The following is a 17089-nucleotide window of genomic DNA, read 5'->3' on the forward strand; positions in this document are numbered from 1 at the left end:
GGGCCACACAGTGTGTTTTTGTTTGCTCTGCATTTGGATGGAGCAGTTTTGAACTTTACCTTCTTGCAGTGACCTCAGGTTGCACGGGTGAGTTATGCAGTCCTGCTCCGCCTCAGTCCTGTGTCCTTTCCTGTCACATGCCCTCATGGCGGTGAAAGCTCTTGCTTAGCAGATCTCCTAGTGATGTTTGCAGCCCAGGCCCACTGGGTACTAGTGGGGCTTCTGACCCTCATCTTCTGTGCTCTTGCTCTGAGTCTACCTTTCCCAGACTCATCTCCCTTGTCCTTCCTAGGATCTCCTGCCTGTCCAAGCTCCCGGGGGGCTGAGTGGACAGCTGGGAGCTGGGTGAAGAGGGTGGTCCAGAGCAGCAAGGAGAACCCTGTCTCAGGGAGACCTGAATGGCCTCTCCTCTCGGTAGACATGGAAAGTAAGGCAGACTGTAGTTGTCCACATCGAAATTACCTGACACAGGGCCTGGTGGGCATCTCTTTGAGCATTTCTTTATCTTTTGTTTGGGAGCTCAGATTATTACCAGACATTGAGCAGAGGAAGAAGAGGAATTTCAGATCCCAGGATTAGCAAACAGGGACCAGAGGGAGGAGGAACAGAACAATCTGTTCCAGCCACGAAAAACAATGGGGCCCACTGAACACCAAAGCCTGGTAAGGTTGGGATAGATGGGGAGAGTCAAGGGTTATTTCCTTTCAACTTCAACTAGCTGCTTACTAATTTTTTTCTATTTTATTATTAAAAATTTTTTTTAAAGATTTTATTTATTTATTCATGAGAGACACACAGAGAGAGGCAGAGACACAGGCAGAGGGAGAAGCAGGCTCCATGCAGGGAGCCCGACGTGGGACTCGATCCCAGGTCTCCAGGATCACGCCCCGGGCCAAAGGCAGTACTAAACTGCCAAGTCACCCAGGTTGCCCTAAAAAAATTTTTTTTTAAATTCTAATGTAGTTAATATACAGTGTTATACTAGTTTCAGTTGTAGGATACAGTGTAGGATACAATGAATGAATTTAATTCATTCTTTCTTTTGGTAATCTAGAAGAAGGGATCTTCCATTGTTATTGGCTTCATGATTATGTCCATCTTATTTGGATGGTGTGTATTAGAGGAAGGAAGAAAACATTTGGTCCATGGGGGGCCCTTTATGCCTCAGTATTGGAGAGCTCAGAATTCACGATGCCATTTTTGACAGTGCCCAATAATGCTCCATGGTTATATTTAATGTAATCAAAAGTCCTTAATAATGATAGTTGGGGGGAAATAAGAAACACAACTTTGGAAGCCAAATCTTTCAGCGTTTTATCAGATCTTTCAATCAGCAGATCTTTCAATGTTTAATCATCTTTTCTAATAATTTCAATAACATTATAATTAGAATCCAAACCCCATAAAAATGAATGTGATTGAAACTGAAAGGCCCCTGTAATCAGAGGGTGAATGATTGAGTAGTGGTCAAAGAGGGATGTATTGCACAAGTGATGTGTCCACTCAGAACACTGTTATGAGCTGGACATCAAGCATCAAACTGGTTGTGGAGGCATCCCTGATAGGTAATCCTGTGCTGAATTGGTGCATCTGTCCCTCCGTTTCTTTTTCTTTGTCACACCCAATTCTTTCTCCCTGGGATCTTACCACAAGCCTTGGGGTTGGCAGGTGCATGTTTGCCCCTCATACCCACTTTGAACTGAACTAAATCATCCCCAAGCAATATTACCTTGCACAGTGTCAGGGGGCGTGCTGGGGATCTCTTGTGAGTCTTCGTCTTCATTTATTTGGGATGTTAAGTTGTCATTGGTCATTGAAGAGAGGAAGAAAAATCATTACAGGGTACAGGAACAGAGTGTCAGGGAGGAAAGCAAATGGTAAAAACACCTAGCACAGAAACACAGAGGCCTCAGGGTGGAGAGTTGGGCTGTTCCAGGGGTGGGAAGCAGGTGTTTGGCCTCTAGGCTTTCCTCAAGCCCCCGGCAGTGCCCATCGTCCTTCTTGGAAAAGGCTGTGTGTGGTAGGTGGGCACATGGGATGGACCAGTTTAACAAAAAGGTGGAACCCTAGGCTTCTAGATATGACCAAGGTACCCTATGCAGGGGAGGCACAGGTGATGGACAAGGTGTGGTCCTCACCTGGAGTGATCCTTCTTTCCTGGGTGGCTCTGGGGAGAGCCACGGCAGGGCCAGAAGGGCTGGATGGTTCGCCCAAGATCTCAGCTCTGTGCTGTGTGGACGCGCTGGGCTCACTGACACTGGGTGCATGGGGTGGGTGTTGGGGTGGCAGCAACGGCAGCAGTGTCTGGAGGGAGCGCCCTTCTGCTGGGTAGGCTGGGGCTTCAAGGAGGGTGGGCACAGTTCTGTTCCGTTGTCGGTAGGAAATGACAGCTGCAATTGGTGAAGGAACACACGTCAACACCCTGGATACTCAGAATTATTAGGGAATTTCTTTGTGGGGGACCTCCAAAGGGTCAGGGGCATGCAGTAATCCATCTTCCTCCTCCCCCTCTCCTCCAGGTGTGGAGAACAGGTTCCTCACCAGCATCATCCTTTAGTGGCTCCTTCCAGTCTATGTATTTAATCTGGGCATTCGACTCTGATTTAATACCAAAGTCGTTTCACACATAAAGCTGAGTTTGACTTCGTACTCAGGGATTTCATCTTCTTTAGCTTTTCTTAAATTTTGGTTTCAGAATTTAGACAATGTTGTATAATATTATAATGTCAACACATGTTCCTGTTTTAATAAATAAACACATCACACCTCCCTGTAGCAAATAAGATGAAATAGAAATTCCTTCACAAGCTGCATCCTTTCTACTCTGGTTTCTGCTCATTTCTGCAGAACGAGCTTCTGTGTCTTCCTGCCTTGCAACCTGTGATGGGCCACACCAAACTTCCTCTCCATCCTCAATACTCCAGGCCCTTTGGCTTCCTACATGTCATTCCTTCCAAGGCCGGGTTTCTCTTGGGATTCTTCTCTATCATTTATTTCAGAAGTTTTCTTAATCAGGGAACAGAAAAAGGAAAATAAGGTGAGATTTTGGAGCGGGGCCTATGACAAAAACAGAGGGCTGCAGATCCAGAAGGATGCACCAGCTGGGCTAGGGCGGGGCACTGCTGTTTATGGTGCCTCTGGCTCTCCCATTGACTCAGTGTGGCCTCTGAGAGCACAGTCCTCCCTGTGCCCCCCTGATGCTGCCAGGAGCACGGGCTCAAGTGCACCTGTGCCTGCCTGGAAGGGCGCTTTTCTCTTTTGCTGCCCCTTTAGCTCAAGAAGTCATTTATTTTGGGGGGTAGGCAACTCTTGCCATCAACAGTGGTGACCCCATTAACAAAATGTCACAGTGCAATGTGATCTACTGGTCCTCTTCCTGTTGTTCTTAAATATGTGAACCATGTGCCTCAGCCAAAGTGTGTGTCCTTAAACCTAAAGTGATTGCATCACCTCTTCTTTTTGCCCTGGCTTCTTCCTTCCCGGCTCTGTGCTTGCTCTCTCTCTCCTGCTCTTTATTTATCCAGCTCGTTTTTATTCCCCAATGCACTTCAAGCTCTGCTTCCTTCTTATACCTTCTCTCTGTCTTAAGCTCCCTCTCCTCTGTACTCCAGCTTTTTTTTTTTTTTTTTGTCCTCCAGCTTTACACTCTCCCTTCCACCAGTCTTTGTTTAAAAGAGGGATGGAAAACTCAGGACCTGGGGTTGGGAAACCCAAGTAGGGCAGCTGGCTCTGCTCTTAACAGACAAGGAACTTCAGGAAAGATATTCTGAGCTTTGATTTCTTCATATGTCGGATGGGGATAATACCGACTTCACAGGATTGTTTTAAAGATGAGATAATAATAGAAAGTGCTTGAGATGATGCCTAGTACATAGTAAGTACTCAAAAAAAAAAGATACTTATTATCCATCCCTATTCATTTCTCTTCCCCTCTGGCTCTCCTTATCCTTCTACCAGACTGAGTATCTGCAACTGCATTTCCCTAGAGACTGTCCAGTGGGGTAAAGAGTACAACCTTCCCTCACTTCATAGAACAGGTAAGACAGAAATGTGTCCTCTAGAAACTCCTCTTAGAGAACTGGAGCCAGAGGCTGCTCTTCCTGGTGCACCCATGAGAGAGTACACTCCTTATCTTCCCAGAGAACTGGACACTTGAAGTTCATAATTCTACGGGGCTGAAAGCCAACCCAAACTTTGAGCACAGCAGCTTCCGGCATGCTTTTATAGCCCAAAAGATATTCAAGAAGCCTCGTACCATTTTTGAAGCCCTTGAGAATTGTCTTCAGGTTGGGGTACTCATACAGGTTAATTTGGCTGAACAATATCTCCAGAAATGACAGGTTGAAGGTCTTCTCCAGGTGAGTGAGGATGTTGTATACCACTCTGGGTATGGGGACCTTATTTCTATAGGCTTCCATGGATTCCTTAAAAAATGGAATCAGGATTATTATAAATGGCTATAAAATGGAATGGAAGTTTTTTACACATCTGTTGTTCTCTAAGTTGTAAGAATGATATTTTGTTCTTTTAAGAAGAAATTTAATACAAATATACAAACTCTAACATAGAGAAATCACAGTTCCACATGTTTACTTTTGGAACTTCACATATATTTGGATTGTTAGTCATAGGAATAAATAACTTAGCCTTCTTTAAAATACGTCTGCTTTGTGAACCTTATTTTAGGTACATTTGAGAGAAGAGAGAAATTTTAGGGAAGTAAAGGAGAGTCAAAGGCTGCTACTGTGCAAATTCTCTAAGACTCTGGGCAGAACTCTGTAGCAATGCAACCAATTAGTTGGTCGCAAGTGGCAATTCTGCTGATTGCTTGTTAACCTCTGTTCACTCTCTCGGACTGGTGATGACCTGAATGGCTTCTAGCCACAGGGAAATCAGCCAGAGAACTCCTCTTCATGAGAGCTTGGCCTAAAGGAGAAACACGGCAGGAGAGAATTGACTGCATAATAGTTACTGAGCGCCTACTAGGCTAGTCCTTAGGTACATAGAAATGGATAAGACCAACATGGTGCTATCCATACTGAGGGAGAGACACTGTCAGGAGGAGAAGATGGGCATTAAATAATAAGCACAAAGTAAAGAATGCCCGGTTGCTATTGAGAGAAGTGTTATGAGAGGAAAGCACAGATTTCTTTGAGAAATTGGTTAGATGAGTGAGTGGGTTAAGGAAGCCTCTCTGAGGATTGACATCTGGGCTGTGACCTGAAAAGGGATTGGAGCCAACCAGGCCAAGATGGGGAGAAGATTGTTGAACCATTGTACTTCCCTAAGCCTGGGGCTCAGGAAATGCACAAAACCTCCCAAATTATGAAAAGAATGTCATTTTTTGTCCATGTAGCCATATTTTCCAATGTCTGTCTTGCTTCACATCTGAATGAACTTTGCCCAAGAAGCTCTTAGGAATTGGGAGGGTTGAATGCCTTGTGAGTTGAATGGTGTCACTCTTCCAAAAGTTATGTCCACTTGAAACCTGTAAATGTGGGATCCCTGGGTGGCGCAGCGGTTTGGCGCCTGCCTTTGGCCCAGGGCGCGATCCTGAAGACCCGGGATCGAATCCCACGTCGGGCTCCCGGTGCATGGAGCCTGCTTCTCCCTCTGCCTGTGTCTCTGCCTCTCTCTCTCTAACTATCATAAATAAATAAAAATTTAAAAAAAAAAAAAAAAAAAAAAAAAAAAAAAAAAAAAGAAACCTGTAAATGTGACCTTACTTGGAAAAAGGATCTTTGCAGATATAATTAATTTAAGATCTTGAGATGAGATTATCCTGGATGAAGGTGGGCTCTAAATCACAGTGACAAATGTCCTTATAAAAGAAGAGAAGGGGAAAAGACAAGGAAAGGAAAAGATCAGATGTAGAGATTAAAATAGTGGTTAAGTGATTTTTCTACCAGCCAAGGAACACAAAGAATTGCTGGTACCACCAGAAGGTGGGAGAGTCAAAAAATGGATTCTCTGTCAGAGCCTCTAGAAGGAACCAACCCTGCCAACACCTTGATTTTGTACTTCTGGCTTCCAAAACTGTGAGGTGATAAATTTCTTTTGTTTTAAGCCACCTATGTTGAGATCATCTGTATGGCAGCCCCCGTGACCCTGTTTTTCCCTGATAATGAACATTTTGGACTAGGCTTCCAAGCTCCAGAAGCACTAGACATTTGTAGTTTGAAACTTCAATAATTGGGACTTCTTGGTGGGACTAGGCTGCCATGGGAAAGCAGGCAGCGTGACTCACCCTGTACATTGTCTCAGTGATGATAGAATTATCTCGGAAGCCTTCGAGGAAGGGAAATGGCTTGTAGATGGCATAGGCAATCTCTAGCTTCTGGTATACAAAGTGCTGGTGAAGAGTCTCTTCTATGGCCTTGGTCAAGGTGGGCATCCTATGAAAAAGACATGAGAAGAGAGGGAAGACTCTGGGAACTTGGGAACCTGCTTTTTGCACTCAATGGGTATCTTCAGACCAGCATCCTGGTCCCAAAAGCAAATCTTAGCAGTCTGCAAAGCAATGCCCGCCTCAAAGGCGCATGGGCATAAGAGGTAATGACAATGCCCAGCAATCATGGAGGCAGAAAATGACCAGCAATATAATGCCAAAATCCCAAAGGGGCTGCTGGTAAACATATTAAAAATAGTTAATGTTTATTGAGTACTTCCTATGTACTAGACTTTGTTCTAAGGGTTTCACATGCAGTAACTTATTTGATCTTCACAAAACCCTTGCAAGATGGTTACTATGATTGTACCCATTATGTTGAGGAGACTGAGACATAGGGATGTTTACTAACTTGCCCTAAATCTCACAAGTATGCCCTTTATGGTCATAAGTTTTTTTGTCTGTTTGTTTGTTTTTTTTTTTTTGGTCATAAGTTCTATGGTCCATAGCTATGTTGACTGAATTAAGATTGCCTGGGTGTCAGCTTAAGGCAGACACCAGCAAAGCTTATAAAGAGGAACCACCCAATAATGAGTAGTAAGAGGAAAATTGATATTTAGAAACTTTAGTAAACCACCTACAATCTTTGACACACAAGTAGGCCAAACATAAACAGACATGAGAGATGTGAAAGACACCACTAGTAAAGGTAACTTAACTGATTTATTATATGTATCGATTTCATATCTCTAGAATAGACATGCGCCATTCCCGTGCTCATGTGACACATAAAAATTAGCCATTGATAGGCCAGGAGAAAATATCAATAAGTCATAATAGGCATAAAACTTCAGATGACATTCCTGACAAATTGTCAAGAGAAATGCTAACAAAAAGTTCAATCACTCAGTGATTTTTTTTTTAAAAAAACAGAGATCTCATTTTTTCAACTTCATTTTGTGTAAGATTGAAAATTAAGCTATAATTAATGACTGTTTCTAGGACTAATCGCAGTGGTAAATTGAGCAACCCTCCTCTTCCTACTCATTCCCACATCCTTTGACAGTAAAAAATAAACATATTGTAAAAATAGGATAAACCATAACAGTACTGGAAAAGAAAAGATGCCATAAGGGATTTTATTATACTAGTGAAGAAATCCTGGAAGATTGAGAACAGGTGGAAGAGAAATCTAGCATCCATGACATAGAATCCATGATACAGAGAAGAATACTGCAAACATCAGCACAGAGCCCGAGAAAGCCAGAGTGAACACATGGTAAGAGGAGGAAGTGGCCCTGGGGGTTACATTTAGGATGATTAATTATACAACAGCATTCAGAACATAATATCCACCAGGTTCCTTATTCTTCATCTGTTATGATTCTTAACAATGAAAGCAAGACCCAGAGAGGTTAAGTAACTAGCCCAAGGTTGGCAAAGCAGAGCTTTTCAGACTAAAGCCCCATTTTTTACTAGTGCATGATATTGGGTCTCATATGCGAGTGTTCAGATTTTTATCACGTAAAGAAGTCTTAAAAACGGATAAGCAAAAGACAAACATCCATGTAGGAAATTTTTCAGAAAGAAAGAAAGAAAGAAAGAAAGAAAGAAAGAAAGAAAGAAAGAAAGAAAGAAAGAAAGACAATAAGCAATTAGGTCAAGTGTGCAATAAATATATAAAAAACATGGCAATTCACTAGTAGTTGGAACAGCACAGAAGAAGATAACTTAATAATGTTTACCTATCAAATTGTCCGACATAAAGAATGAAAGCAATAATCAGAGATGTTCCTGGTGAGATTATAAACAGGTCCAAATGTTCTGGAGGCTAATTTAACAATCAAGGTCAAATGTTCTACAGTATGTATTTCCTTGAGTCCCAAATTTCACTTCTAGGAATTTATTTCAAGGAAGCAATTATAAATGTGCTTAAGAAAAATATATAAAAAGTTCACTAGAGAGGAAATTAAATGTTCTCTCCCTATTGTCTCTTTTCCACCAACTACTGCTAGTCACTTGGGCAATGGATAATAATTGAATTAATTGCCCATTTGGGGCCGAGTGTAAATCACAGAGCACGGAAGAGGACGTAGAGAGCAAATCCGGTTCTATTCACAACAGTGGGCTAAAATTTAGGGAAAAAAGAGTTGAGCTGTGTCTCTGCTCCCTCCACCACTCCCACGTCTGTCCCCCTTTCTCAGAGTCTCTGGTTAAATCCCACATGCCTCTCTATCTTTGGAAGACAATATTTTACAAAGAGAAAGGCTCACAGTTTCAATAGTTGAGTTCCACCCTGTAGCTGCTGCCAGGAAATGAACTATCAGAGCCCAACCACCAAAAAAATGAAGAATAAAGCAGCTGAGACAAAAACCCACCTGGATGCTAGGTCTGCCATCTGCTCCTTCCCCTTTCACCAGTCCAGGGGCTGGGCCCTGGGATCACTCTTGGAAGACGGAGAAAACAGCAGGGAGATGCCAGTGGGTGAAACAGGAAGTCTGTGCTTTGCCACATGCAGTGAGGGCCAGGCTTCCGGAGAAAAGAAAAGTGAAAGTATTTGGAGCACTTCGTGCAGGAAGCTGAAGACCGTGCATGAGCCTCCCTCCATCTCCGTCCAGACACTTGTGAGGTTCCTGGGGTGTTTGGGGGAGGTGGGGGCGCTGCCATCCAGACCAGCCCGGGGAGGGGTGAGCAGAGGGGAGGAGGCATAAGGGTCCAGCCCCAAGGGCCACAGGAGCTGTACTGGGAGTCTACTATCTGTGTGTTTCCCTTCTCACTTCTGCTTCCTCAGGACTTGTCCTTATTCTGTACTTTTTTTGGGGGTGCGGATGCAAATGTTCCCATACTGAATTGTGGTGACGGTTATACGACTGAATAAATTTACTAGAAATCATCAAGCTTTAAAAAACATGCAAAAGGGGAGGGGAGGGGACTCAGAAATGCCCATAATTTGTCAGGATAAAAATATTGCCTAAGAAAGTTGAGATTACAGGGAACCTGAATATAATCTGAAGTCATGCAGAGGTAGGCAGACCTCTGGGCAGGAAAGTGGCCAGGGGCCAGGCAGGCATTTGAGGGCTGGGGATGTGAAGTCAGGTCTAAGGCAGAGCCGGGACTGAGAGAAGACACTAGTGTTCTAGTCACTTCAGGGAAAGCAATATATCCCCTCCACACACCCTTTAAAGATTTCCTTATGTACACTGGCATGTAAGGTCTCTGAGAAATCCCATAACATAGAAATTTGTTTAACTTTATTTAAATCAATAATTAGCAAATGTGTTATACCCATGAGTACCCCTTACCAGGACATCCATATGCTCCTCGGGAAAAAAAAAAAAAGATGGGAAAAACAATTCTGGGGTCTCAGAAGCCTTGAAACCAAGGTTCACCTGTTTGAATGAGAGCCCTTCCATGCTTGCTATGGAGGCACCAGCATGGTCGAGCAGATTCTAGAGCAACAGGCCCAGCCCTGGTGCTGGTAGGTCACCACTGTAAGGATGATAGAAGCCTAGGAGCCTCAGGAGGTCCATGGTAATGGAAGGAGGCCCAGGAGTCAACGTGATGCCCACTGCTGAGGAGAGGGTGCTGTGGTGCCCCAGCACTCCAGAGCACACAGCACTGTGCAGTGCAGGGACGTGGGCAGTGAGAGGGATTGGGACCCCAGCTGTCACACCTCACATACGTGAAGCCCTCTGCTTACCCTGGAAAACCCTTTCATGGACATTGGATATCCCAGCCTGGAACCAAGAATCTCCTCCTTTAGACCCGCCAAGAGATAGATTAGGCAAAGGAAAAATAAAAACAAAAAACGGCAGGAGTGGAAACATAAATGCCAGATTGGACAGAAATGATTAAACTGGAAAAAGATGTGAATAAAGATAAAAGATGTTTTTATCTAAGCAACACATGCTTGGGAATAATGGGAAAACTTCAGCTGTTATTTCAATGACATACGTACTGAGAATTTACTAAAATTATGTATAATTCCTTTTTAGCTCAATTTTATTGAGGTATAAAACATATTCATCTTAAGTGTACATTTAACTTGATGAGTTTTAGCAAATGTAATCATAATTACAATTAAGATACAGATCATTTCCATCATTCCAGAAAGTTCCCTTGTATCCTTGGCAGAGAGCCTCCTCCCCCACCCCAGCATCAGGCAACCACTCATGTGCTTCCTATACTACAGACTCTTTTCGTCTGTATCAAAGTCTTACATAAATGAAAAACATACAATATGTGCATTTTGATGTGTGGCTTCTTAGGGTCATCATAATGCTTTTGAGAGTCACCTCTGTTGTCGAGGGTCAATAATTTATTCCTCCTTAGTAGGTGTGCTGGCCAACTCTTGTTCGTCCTGTCTGATCACCATGATGTCATGAAGGTAATCGATCGGTGTGATGTTCTGTGGGATGTCCAGGTGGATCCAGATCTCTTTGAACGATATTATGACAAGAGGCAGATGAGTTAATATAACCCCAAGACAAAACTGTAAATGAATGCTCTTTTCTATCAAACTTTCTGATCCTCCTTTCTAACCAGAATGGAAGGAGCGTATTTGCCAAATCAGTGGCCACGCACCATGTGCCCAAGGGCCGTGGAGTGGCCTGGGCTGGGGATTTTATTGCCCAGACTGCTTATTTGCTTATCCCCAGTCTTTGGCCTTTCTGTGAATTCTGGGAGTTACCCAGTATACGTCTAAGAAATTGATTTCCTGCCTGGGTGTCAGCTTTGGTACTCATACCCTGAAACTCTAACTGCTTAAAAGTTGGTATCAGAGAATGAATTGTGGGCAATGAATCTTTGCAGAAATTTGACCAATATGAGCTTGGTTATCTGATCTCCCTGGACATATAAGTAGTGGACATGCCATTAGTGTTCAAAGATGGGAGTTTGGTAGACTTTGGCAAGCAGGGGCAAAGCACTGGATTGTGATCAGGACTCTGCAGTTCACTTTCCCGATCCCAAGTACCAGATCTTAGCATGCTTAGCAAAATGGAGAGGAATTTTTCAGGTAGAAAGAAAGCATTGACTGGCCTTCAGAGATTACCACCTACTTGCCCTAAGTTTGGTGGGAAAACAGAGAAAGGAGGGAGGCCAGAATCTTATCCCATAGGTCATAGGGAAGAGAAAGAAAACAACTCTACCCCTGTGTTAGGGACCAGGGACTCTCTGATGGGCATAGATGGTCTTGGTCCAGGATCTGTTATCTCAGGGAGATTGATTCTCTAGTGAATATAGAGAAAAACAAGATGGTGGGAGATACAAGCTAAAATTCCAGCTTATTGTTATTTGGGCTAACGCAGGATACTGAAAACTAGGACTTGCTTGTAAACTTGATGGGAGTACCCCTGAGAAATGCCAAAGACCTTGTGCTTCTAAGCAAGAGAAACTGGCACATTTATGTCATTGCCCAGCTGAGTGGTGGCCTGGGTCTGCCTGCTGCTTAAGGGCAGGAAGAGGAGAGACAGGGGGCACCCCAGTGGGCTCTTGCAGTCCATGCCTGGCCTTGTCTGGGCCACCGCGCCCCTTGTGAGAGGACAGCTATGCCCAACAGAAAGCCTCAGCCGAACAGCCTCTTTCTCCCACCAAGTGAGAGAAGGAGAGAGAAAGGAGGGGCAGTGGGTGCTGGCAGGCGGTCCCATGTGTGCAGCCCCTGGTAGGCGCATGCTGCCCCCACCCACTGGCAAGACGTCCCCTGAAATCTGGAATCTCTCCCTCAGATGGATGCTTACTTCTTTGGAGGAAAGAAAGAGCAGAAGTGGGCAGCAGGGTAGAAATCTCTGGCCCCCTATACTTTGCAAACAGATCTATGCTAATTTCTAGCACATCTAGAATGAGCCAGAATGGGACACTTGGGTGGCTCAGCAGTTTGGCGCCTGCCTTCAGCTCAGGGCGTGATCCTGGAGACCCGGGATGGAGTCCTGCGTCGGGCTCCCTGCATTGAGCCTGCTTCTCGCTCTGCCTGTGTCTCTGCCTCTCTCTCTCTCTCTCTCTCTCTCTGTGTGTGTGTCTCTGATGAAAAAATAAATAAATAAAATCTTTAAAAAAATAGAATGAACCAGAAGAAGCAGGGTTCAGTAAAACAGACTTTGGAAACATCCTGCTTTGCTTCTGGCTCCCCAGGCCTTGCCTGCTTAGGCCCACTGCTCTGACCGAGGCCCTGGATTCTACGGGTGCCCTGGCTCCCATTTGCCTGCCTTGGATCCATTGTCCTTTCTGGATTTCTAGTCCTCTGGTTTTGTTCACTGTACTTGTGCTTTGCTCTCACTTCTTTTTCTTCCAAGTTTATGCTGATCCAGTGTGTTTTTGTAAGTTGCTTCAAATCTTTTACAGCATGAAGGCGGGCTATGTGTCAAAAAAAAAAAAAAAGTTATGCACAAACACAAATGTGATGCACTTGGTAGCTAACATCACATTGTCCTTTAAGGTCTAGTAATGTCAACCCCAAACCCTTTCTTCATCAACCACGGGAAGCCTGTCACCCCAATTTCAGTGACCAGTTGAAGCACAGTTTTTTTCTAATCACCCTGGCATTTGTAAAGTGCCCATGTATTCAAGAAAGCTTAGACTGGCAGGCCAGGCATCTCTGCACAAACTTGGCACTTCCCTCTCGTTGCAGGAGTGCGGACTTTTCTCCGGCCTCTGGCTGCTTTCCAGCAAATTTGAGGAACCTCTTTCCCACCTTATAACCCTGAGCATTTTTGCTCTTCTCAGCCCCAAGTCCAGTCCAGGCTGAGTACTGTGCCCGGCCAGTCCACCCTTCCAGAGAAGACCTGAAATGTCTGGCTTTCCTACTTCCCTCTCACGATCACCTGAGCAGAGAGGCAGGGGCAAACGTGGAGGTCACTTCCTGCCCACACGTACTATGCCCTCTCACCTGGAAACAACCTGGATCCAGTTGAGCAAAGTAGACCTTTTTGCTCTCTCTTTCCTTTGCATGAGCAGTGACCCATGTATCGTAGAAATCCAGGAGGCCCTGCTCCTCCCTCCCTGGGGCTGAGAATTGCCCTAGAGATTGGGCAGTGGGGAAGCTAGGGTGGGGATAGTTGCATCACCCTGTTCAGCAATTTCGCTTTTACCCTTTGGGTGCCACACACAAGAGTTCAATCAACTGGTAGACCTTCTCCTCAGAGCTCCGGGAAGGCACAAAGACAGGAAGCGTCTACTGCAGGTTGATCCTGGGCCAGCTCCATGACTCGGTGGGGTGGAAGCTGGCAGGTGGAGGCAGCCGGTTCAACCACTGGCCAGTCCTCACCTCTTGTTTTTGTTCCCCATCTTCTGTTAAGGTCGGCATCCGCAGTGGTTATGTCTGTCTTCACATTCATCCCACAGGAGTAGGACAGAATGAGATTACACATAAATAAATAATAGGGACATTAGATTTCTTAAATCGCAGCAGATTGGCTACTGGGGAAATGTGGGGCCACCTTGACTCATATCACCTTATTTCCTTGCAAAAGCCATGCAGCTGGACTGGCGTTGGTGGATCTCTCTGGTCCTCCTGAGGCCTCATCACTGCAGGGTTCTATGACTCCCATGCCCTACGAATCCTCTCATTTTCCCCGTGCCTCCTCTCTCCCTACCCCGACCCCAAATGACAACTCTGCCCAGAAAAGTTCCTTTTAGAAAAAGTAAAATTAGATGCTTGTTGTCAAACTTGTGGTTTCTGGGTGGTGGGGGAAAGTTCTGCTCAGAGCCCCTCTGAGCAGGCTTCTGAACACCAACAAGTAACGGGAAGTGAAAGTAGACCCAATATTAGCAAATGCAACTAGGTGGGAGGGAGCCGTTCCTTTATCTGTCCTGGGTTGTTACACATTTGACTAGGGAAGGAAGGGAGTTGTCTTTTAAAGGTACAAGGCAGAGACAACAACACGTTCTTATTAAAAATTAAAGCAAGGTGAAAGTGTATGGAAACCACTCTAACCCAGAATCTAATGCTGGCTGGGTCCCAAGAAGGCACCAGCTTTGATACCAACAGCTGCAGCCAGGTAGGTGCTCAGCACCCAGGATCCTCACTCTGGCAGCCAGGGATGCGGCCCGCAGCTGCTCCTGCACCTGTTTCCGAGAGATGGGAGGTGATAATGTCTGTCTTCTTCCTTTCCTTTGTTAGCTTTGCTAGAAGTTTATCAATTGTATTGATTTAAAAAAAAAATCAGCTTTTGGCTTCATTGGTATTCTGATATTTTCCTGTTCAGTTTCATGGATTTCCACTCTAATTTTTAGGATTTATTTTTCTGCGTTTGATCTCAGTTTCTCTTTTTTGTCTAGTTTCTATAGGTAGATGCTTAGATCATTCATTTAGATCTTTCTTTAAAAAAAAAAAGACACCTGGGTGGCTCAGAGATTGAGTACCTGCCTTTGGCCCAGGGCATGATCCTGGAGTCCTGGGATCGAGTCCCATGTCGGGCTCCCTGCATGGAGCCTGCTTTCCCTCTGCCTGTGTCTCTGCCTCTCTCCGTGTGTATCTCTCATGAATAAATAGATCAATCAATCAATCAATCAATCTTTCTTCATGTCTAATATGTGCATTCAATGCTGTGCATTTCCCTCTGAGCACTGCTTTTGTTACATGCCATAAATTTTCATAAGTTGTGTTTTCATTTTCCCTTAGCTCAAAATATTTTGCAATTTCTCTTGAGATTTCTTCTTTAACCCTAGAAGTGTGTTCTTTAACTCCAAGTATTTGGAGAGTTTTCCAGCTATCGGTTATTTCTACTTTTATTTTATTGTGCTCTGAGGACATATTTTTAAATGATTTCTATCCCTTGAGATTTGTTAGGGTACGTTTTATAGCCCCAAATATGGCATATTTTAGTAAATCTTCCATGCGAGCTTGAGGGGTATGTGTATTTTGTTGTTGCGTGGAATCCTCTATAAATGTCAATTAGATCAGACTGATTGATGGTGCTGTTCAGGTCAACTGTATTCTTACTGATTTTCTGCTTGCTTGATCTATTAATTACTAAAATAGGGGCATTGGCATCTCCAACAATTGTAGTGGATTTGTGTTGCTTCTTGTAGCTCTATCAATTTTTGGATCATGTACCTTTTTTTTTTTTTTTTGGATCATGTACTTTGATGCTACTTTGTTAGTTGCATGCACGTTAAGGATTGCTGTGTCTTCCTAGAGAAATTGCCCCCTTTATCACTCTATAATGCTCCTCTTTGGCTCTGAGAATTTTCCTTGTTCTGAAGTGTGCTTTGTCCAAAATTAATATAACTACCCCAGCTTTCCTTTGATTAATGTTGGCATGGTACATCTTTTTCCATCATTTTACTTTGATCCTATCTGTGGTTTTATGTTTAAGGTGGCTTTCTTATAGACAGTATATAGTTGGGTATTTTTTTGTTTTGTTTTGTTTTCACTCTATTGATCTTTGTCCTTTTTTTAAAGATTTTATTTATTTACTTGACAGAGAGAGAGAGAGGGAGAGGGAGAGAGAGAGAGAAAGAGCACAAACAGGGGGAGCAGCTGGCAGAGGGAGTGGGAGAAGTAGGCTTTCATCTGAGCAGGGAGCCTGATGCAATGCGGGGCTCAGTCCCAGGACCCTAAGATCATGACCTGAGCCAAAGGCAGACACTTAACCCCTTATGTGACTGAGCCACCCAGGTGCCCCAATTTTTGTCTTTTAATTGTATTGAGATCATTCACATTCAGAGTATTCGTGTAGTTGGATTAATAATGAATAGAAAATAGTTTGCAAAAGTTTTCTACTCGTTATTCTTGTCTTTGTTTCTACTTTTTCTTCCTTTCTTTTTCTGCCTTTTATGGTTTTAATTGAACATTTTATGACCCCATTTTCTCTTCTCCTCTAGCATATGAATTATACTTCTTTTAAAACATTTTTAGTGCTTTCCCTAGAGGTTGCAATATATATTTACAACTAGTCATATCAGTTATTTATTTACTTATTTATTTATTTTTATTTTGCTTGACACCATTCATTGTCTTCATATCCATGCTTTCAAATTACACTATCCTGCTTCATGGGTGATGCATGCATCTTATGACAGAATGTGACAAACTTCTCTCTCCTGTCCTTACCAACATTGCTGTTGTCATTTTGCTTTTCCAAATGCTTTAATCACGTGTTGGTATTATTACTTTGAACAAACAGCTATCTTTTAGATCCAATTGAGAATGGGCAATTAGTCAGAACTCCAAAAGCTAGCTTTTGTTCATGTAGATTACATCGATTGATATTTACTAATTAGGGATTGAAACTTTGAGCACCTAAATATTTATTTGTTCATTAAAAAAATAATAATGAACTCATTACCTGCTAATATAAATGACATATTTTATGAAAAATAACAGTGTTTTTTATTTTATTTTCTAAAATAAACTAAATTAGTAAGAAGATTAGCAAGGTTTTATTTTTCACAGATCTCTTTAATAGTTGGCTCAGTAGAAGACAGCTGGATTCTCCTAGTGGCTCTGCATTCAATCTGCTGTGATGCCACAGAACACGTAGCCTCTGGGAAAGTTCACTAATCATGTGTGATAGGAAAAGAGAGAAAAAGGGTTAATAAGACCTTAGTACTATTATGAAAACAGTTTTGACCCTGGTCATACCTGAAAGGGTCTCACACAATCCCAGGGGTCCCTGGACCATACTTTGAGAATCACTATTTTAAAATAATTTTTGAGACATGCTTTTGTTTTCAATAAAATCTATGGGCTTTAGACATCAG

At 43.4% G+C, this 17089-nt stretch overlaps 2 protein-coding genes and 2 long non-coding RNA genes across 32 annotated transcripts in view; 1 reads left to right on the forward strand and 3 right to left on the reverse strand.

The window, feature by feature from the left end:
- SP110 (SP110 nuclear body protein) overlaps window positions 1–9055 on the reverse strand; it is a 41734-nt gene extending 32679 nt beyond the window's left edge. For 2 of the 8 annotated variants that reach the window (XM_038574132.1, XM_038574129.1), the window contains exons 1-5: window positions 8767–9040; window positions 6248–6395; window positions 4256–4424; window positions 2139–2390; window positions 1730–1777 (exon numbers count right to left, since the gene is read on the reverse strand). In XM_038574132.1, coding sequence (XP_038430060.1) covers window positions 1730–1777; window positions 2139–2390; window positions 4256–4424; window positions 6248–6395; window positions 8767–8786 — 637 coding nt within the window. In that variant the 5' untranslated portion in view covers window positions 8787–9040. Of the gene's footprint in view, window positions 1–1729; window positions 1778–2138; window positions 2391–4255; window positions 4425–6247; window positions 6396–8766 lie in introns of all 8 variants that reach the window. The other 6 variants (XR_005378781.1, XM_038574130.1, XM_038574133.1 and 3 more) reach the window with 6 other exon arrangements.
- Window positions 8689–17089, forward strand: part of SP140 (SP140 nuclear body protein) — a 68269-nt gene continuing 59868 nt past the window's right edge. For 13 of the 22 annotated variants that reach the window (XM_038574103.1, XM_038574108.1, XM_038574106.1 and 10 more), the window contains exon 1: window positions 8689–9017. In XM_038574103.1, the coding sequence (XP_038430031.1) occupies window positions 8704–9017 (314 nt within the window). In that variant the 5' untranslated portion in view covers window positions 8689–8703. Of the gene's footprint in view, window positions 9018–10720; window positions 10776–10849; window positions 10883–14168; window positions 14470–17089 lie in introns of those variants that run through there. The other 9 variants (XM_038574120.1, XM_038574126.1, XM_038574121.1 and 6 more) reach the window with 8 other exon arrangements.
- LOC119865959 lies at window positions 12375–13990 on the reverse strand. Its single transcript, XR_005378784.1, has 3 exons — window positions 13837–13990; window positions 13272–13707; window positions 12375–12739 (listed from the first exon to the last, which is right to left on the reverse strand). It is a non-coding gene; the product is annotated as an uncharacterized LOC119865959 (long non-coding RNA).
- LOC111092284 overlaps window positions 16763–17089 on the reverse strand; it is a 31329-nt gene continuing 31002 nt past the window's right edge. The window contains exon 5 of the long non-coding RNA XR_005378783.1: window positions 16763–16885. This is a non-coding gene — a long non-coding RNA (uncharacterized LOC111092284). The remainder of the gene's footprint in view (window positions 16886–17089) is intronic.

The sequence above is a fragment of the Canis lupus genome, chromosome 25 (assembly GCF_011100685.1).
Source record: "Canis lupus familiaris isolate Mischka breed German Shepherd chromosome 25, alternate assembly UU_Cfam_GSD_1.0, whole genome shotgun sequence".
NCBI classification, from domain to species: Eukaryota; Metazoa; Chordata; class Mammalia; order Carnivora; family Canidae; genus Canis; species Canis lupus.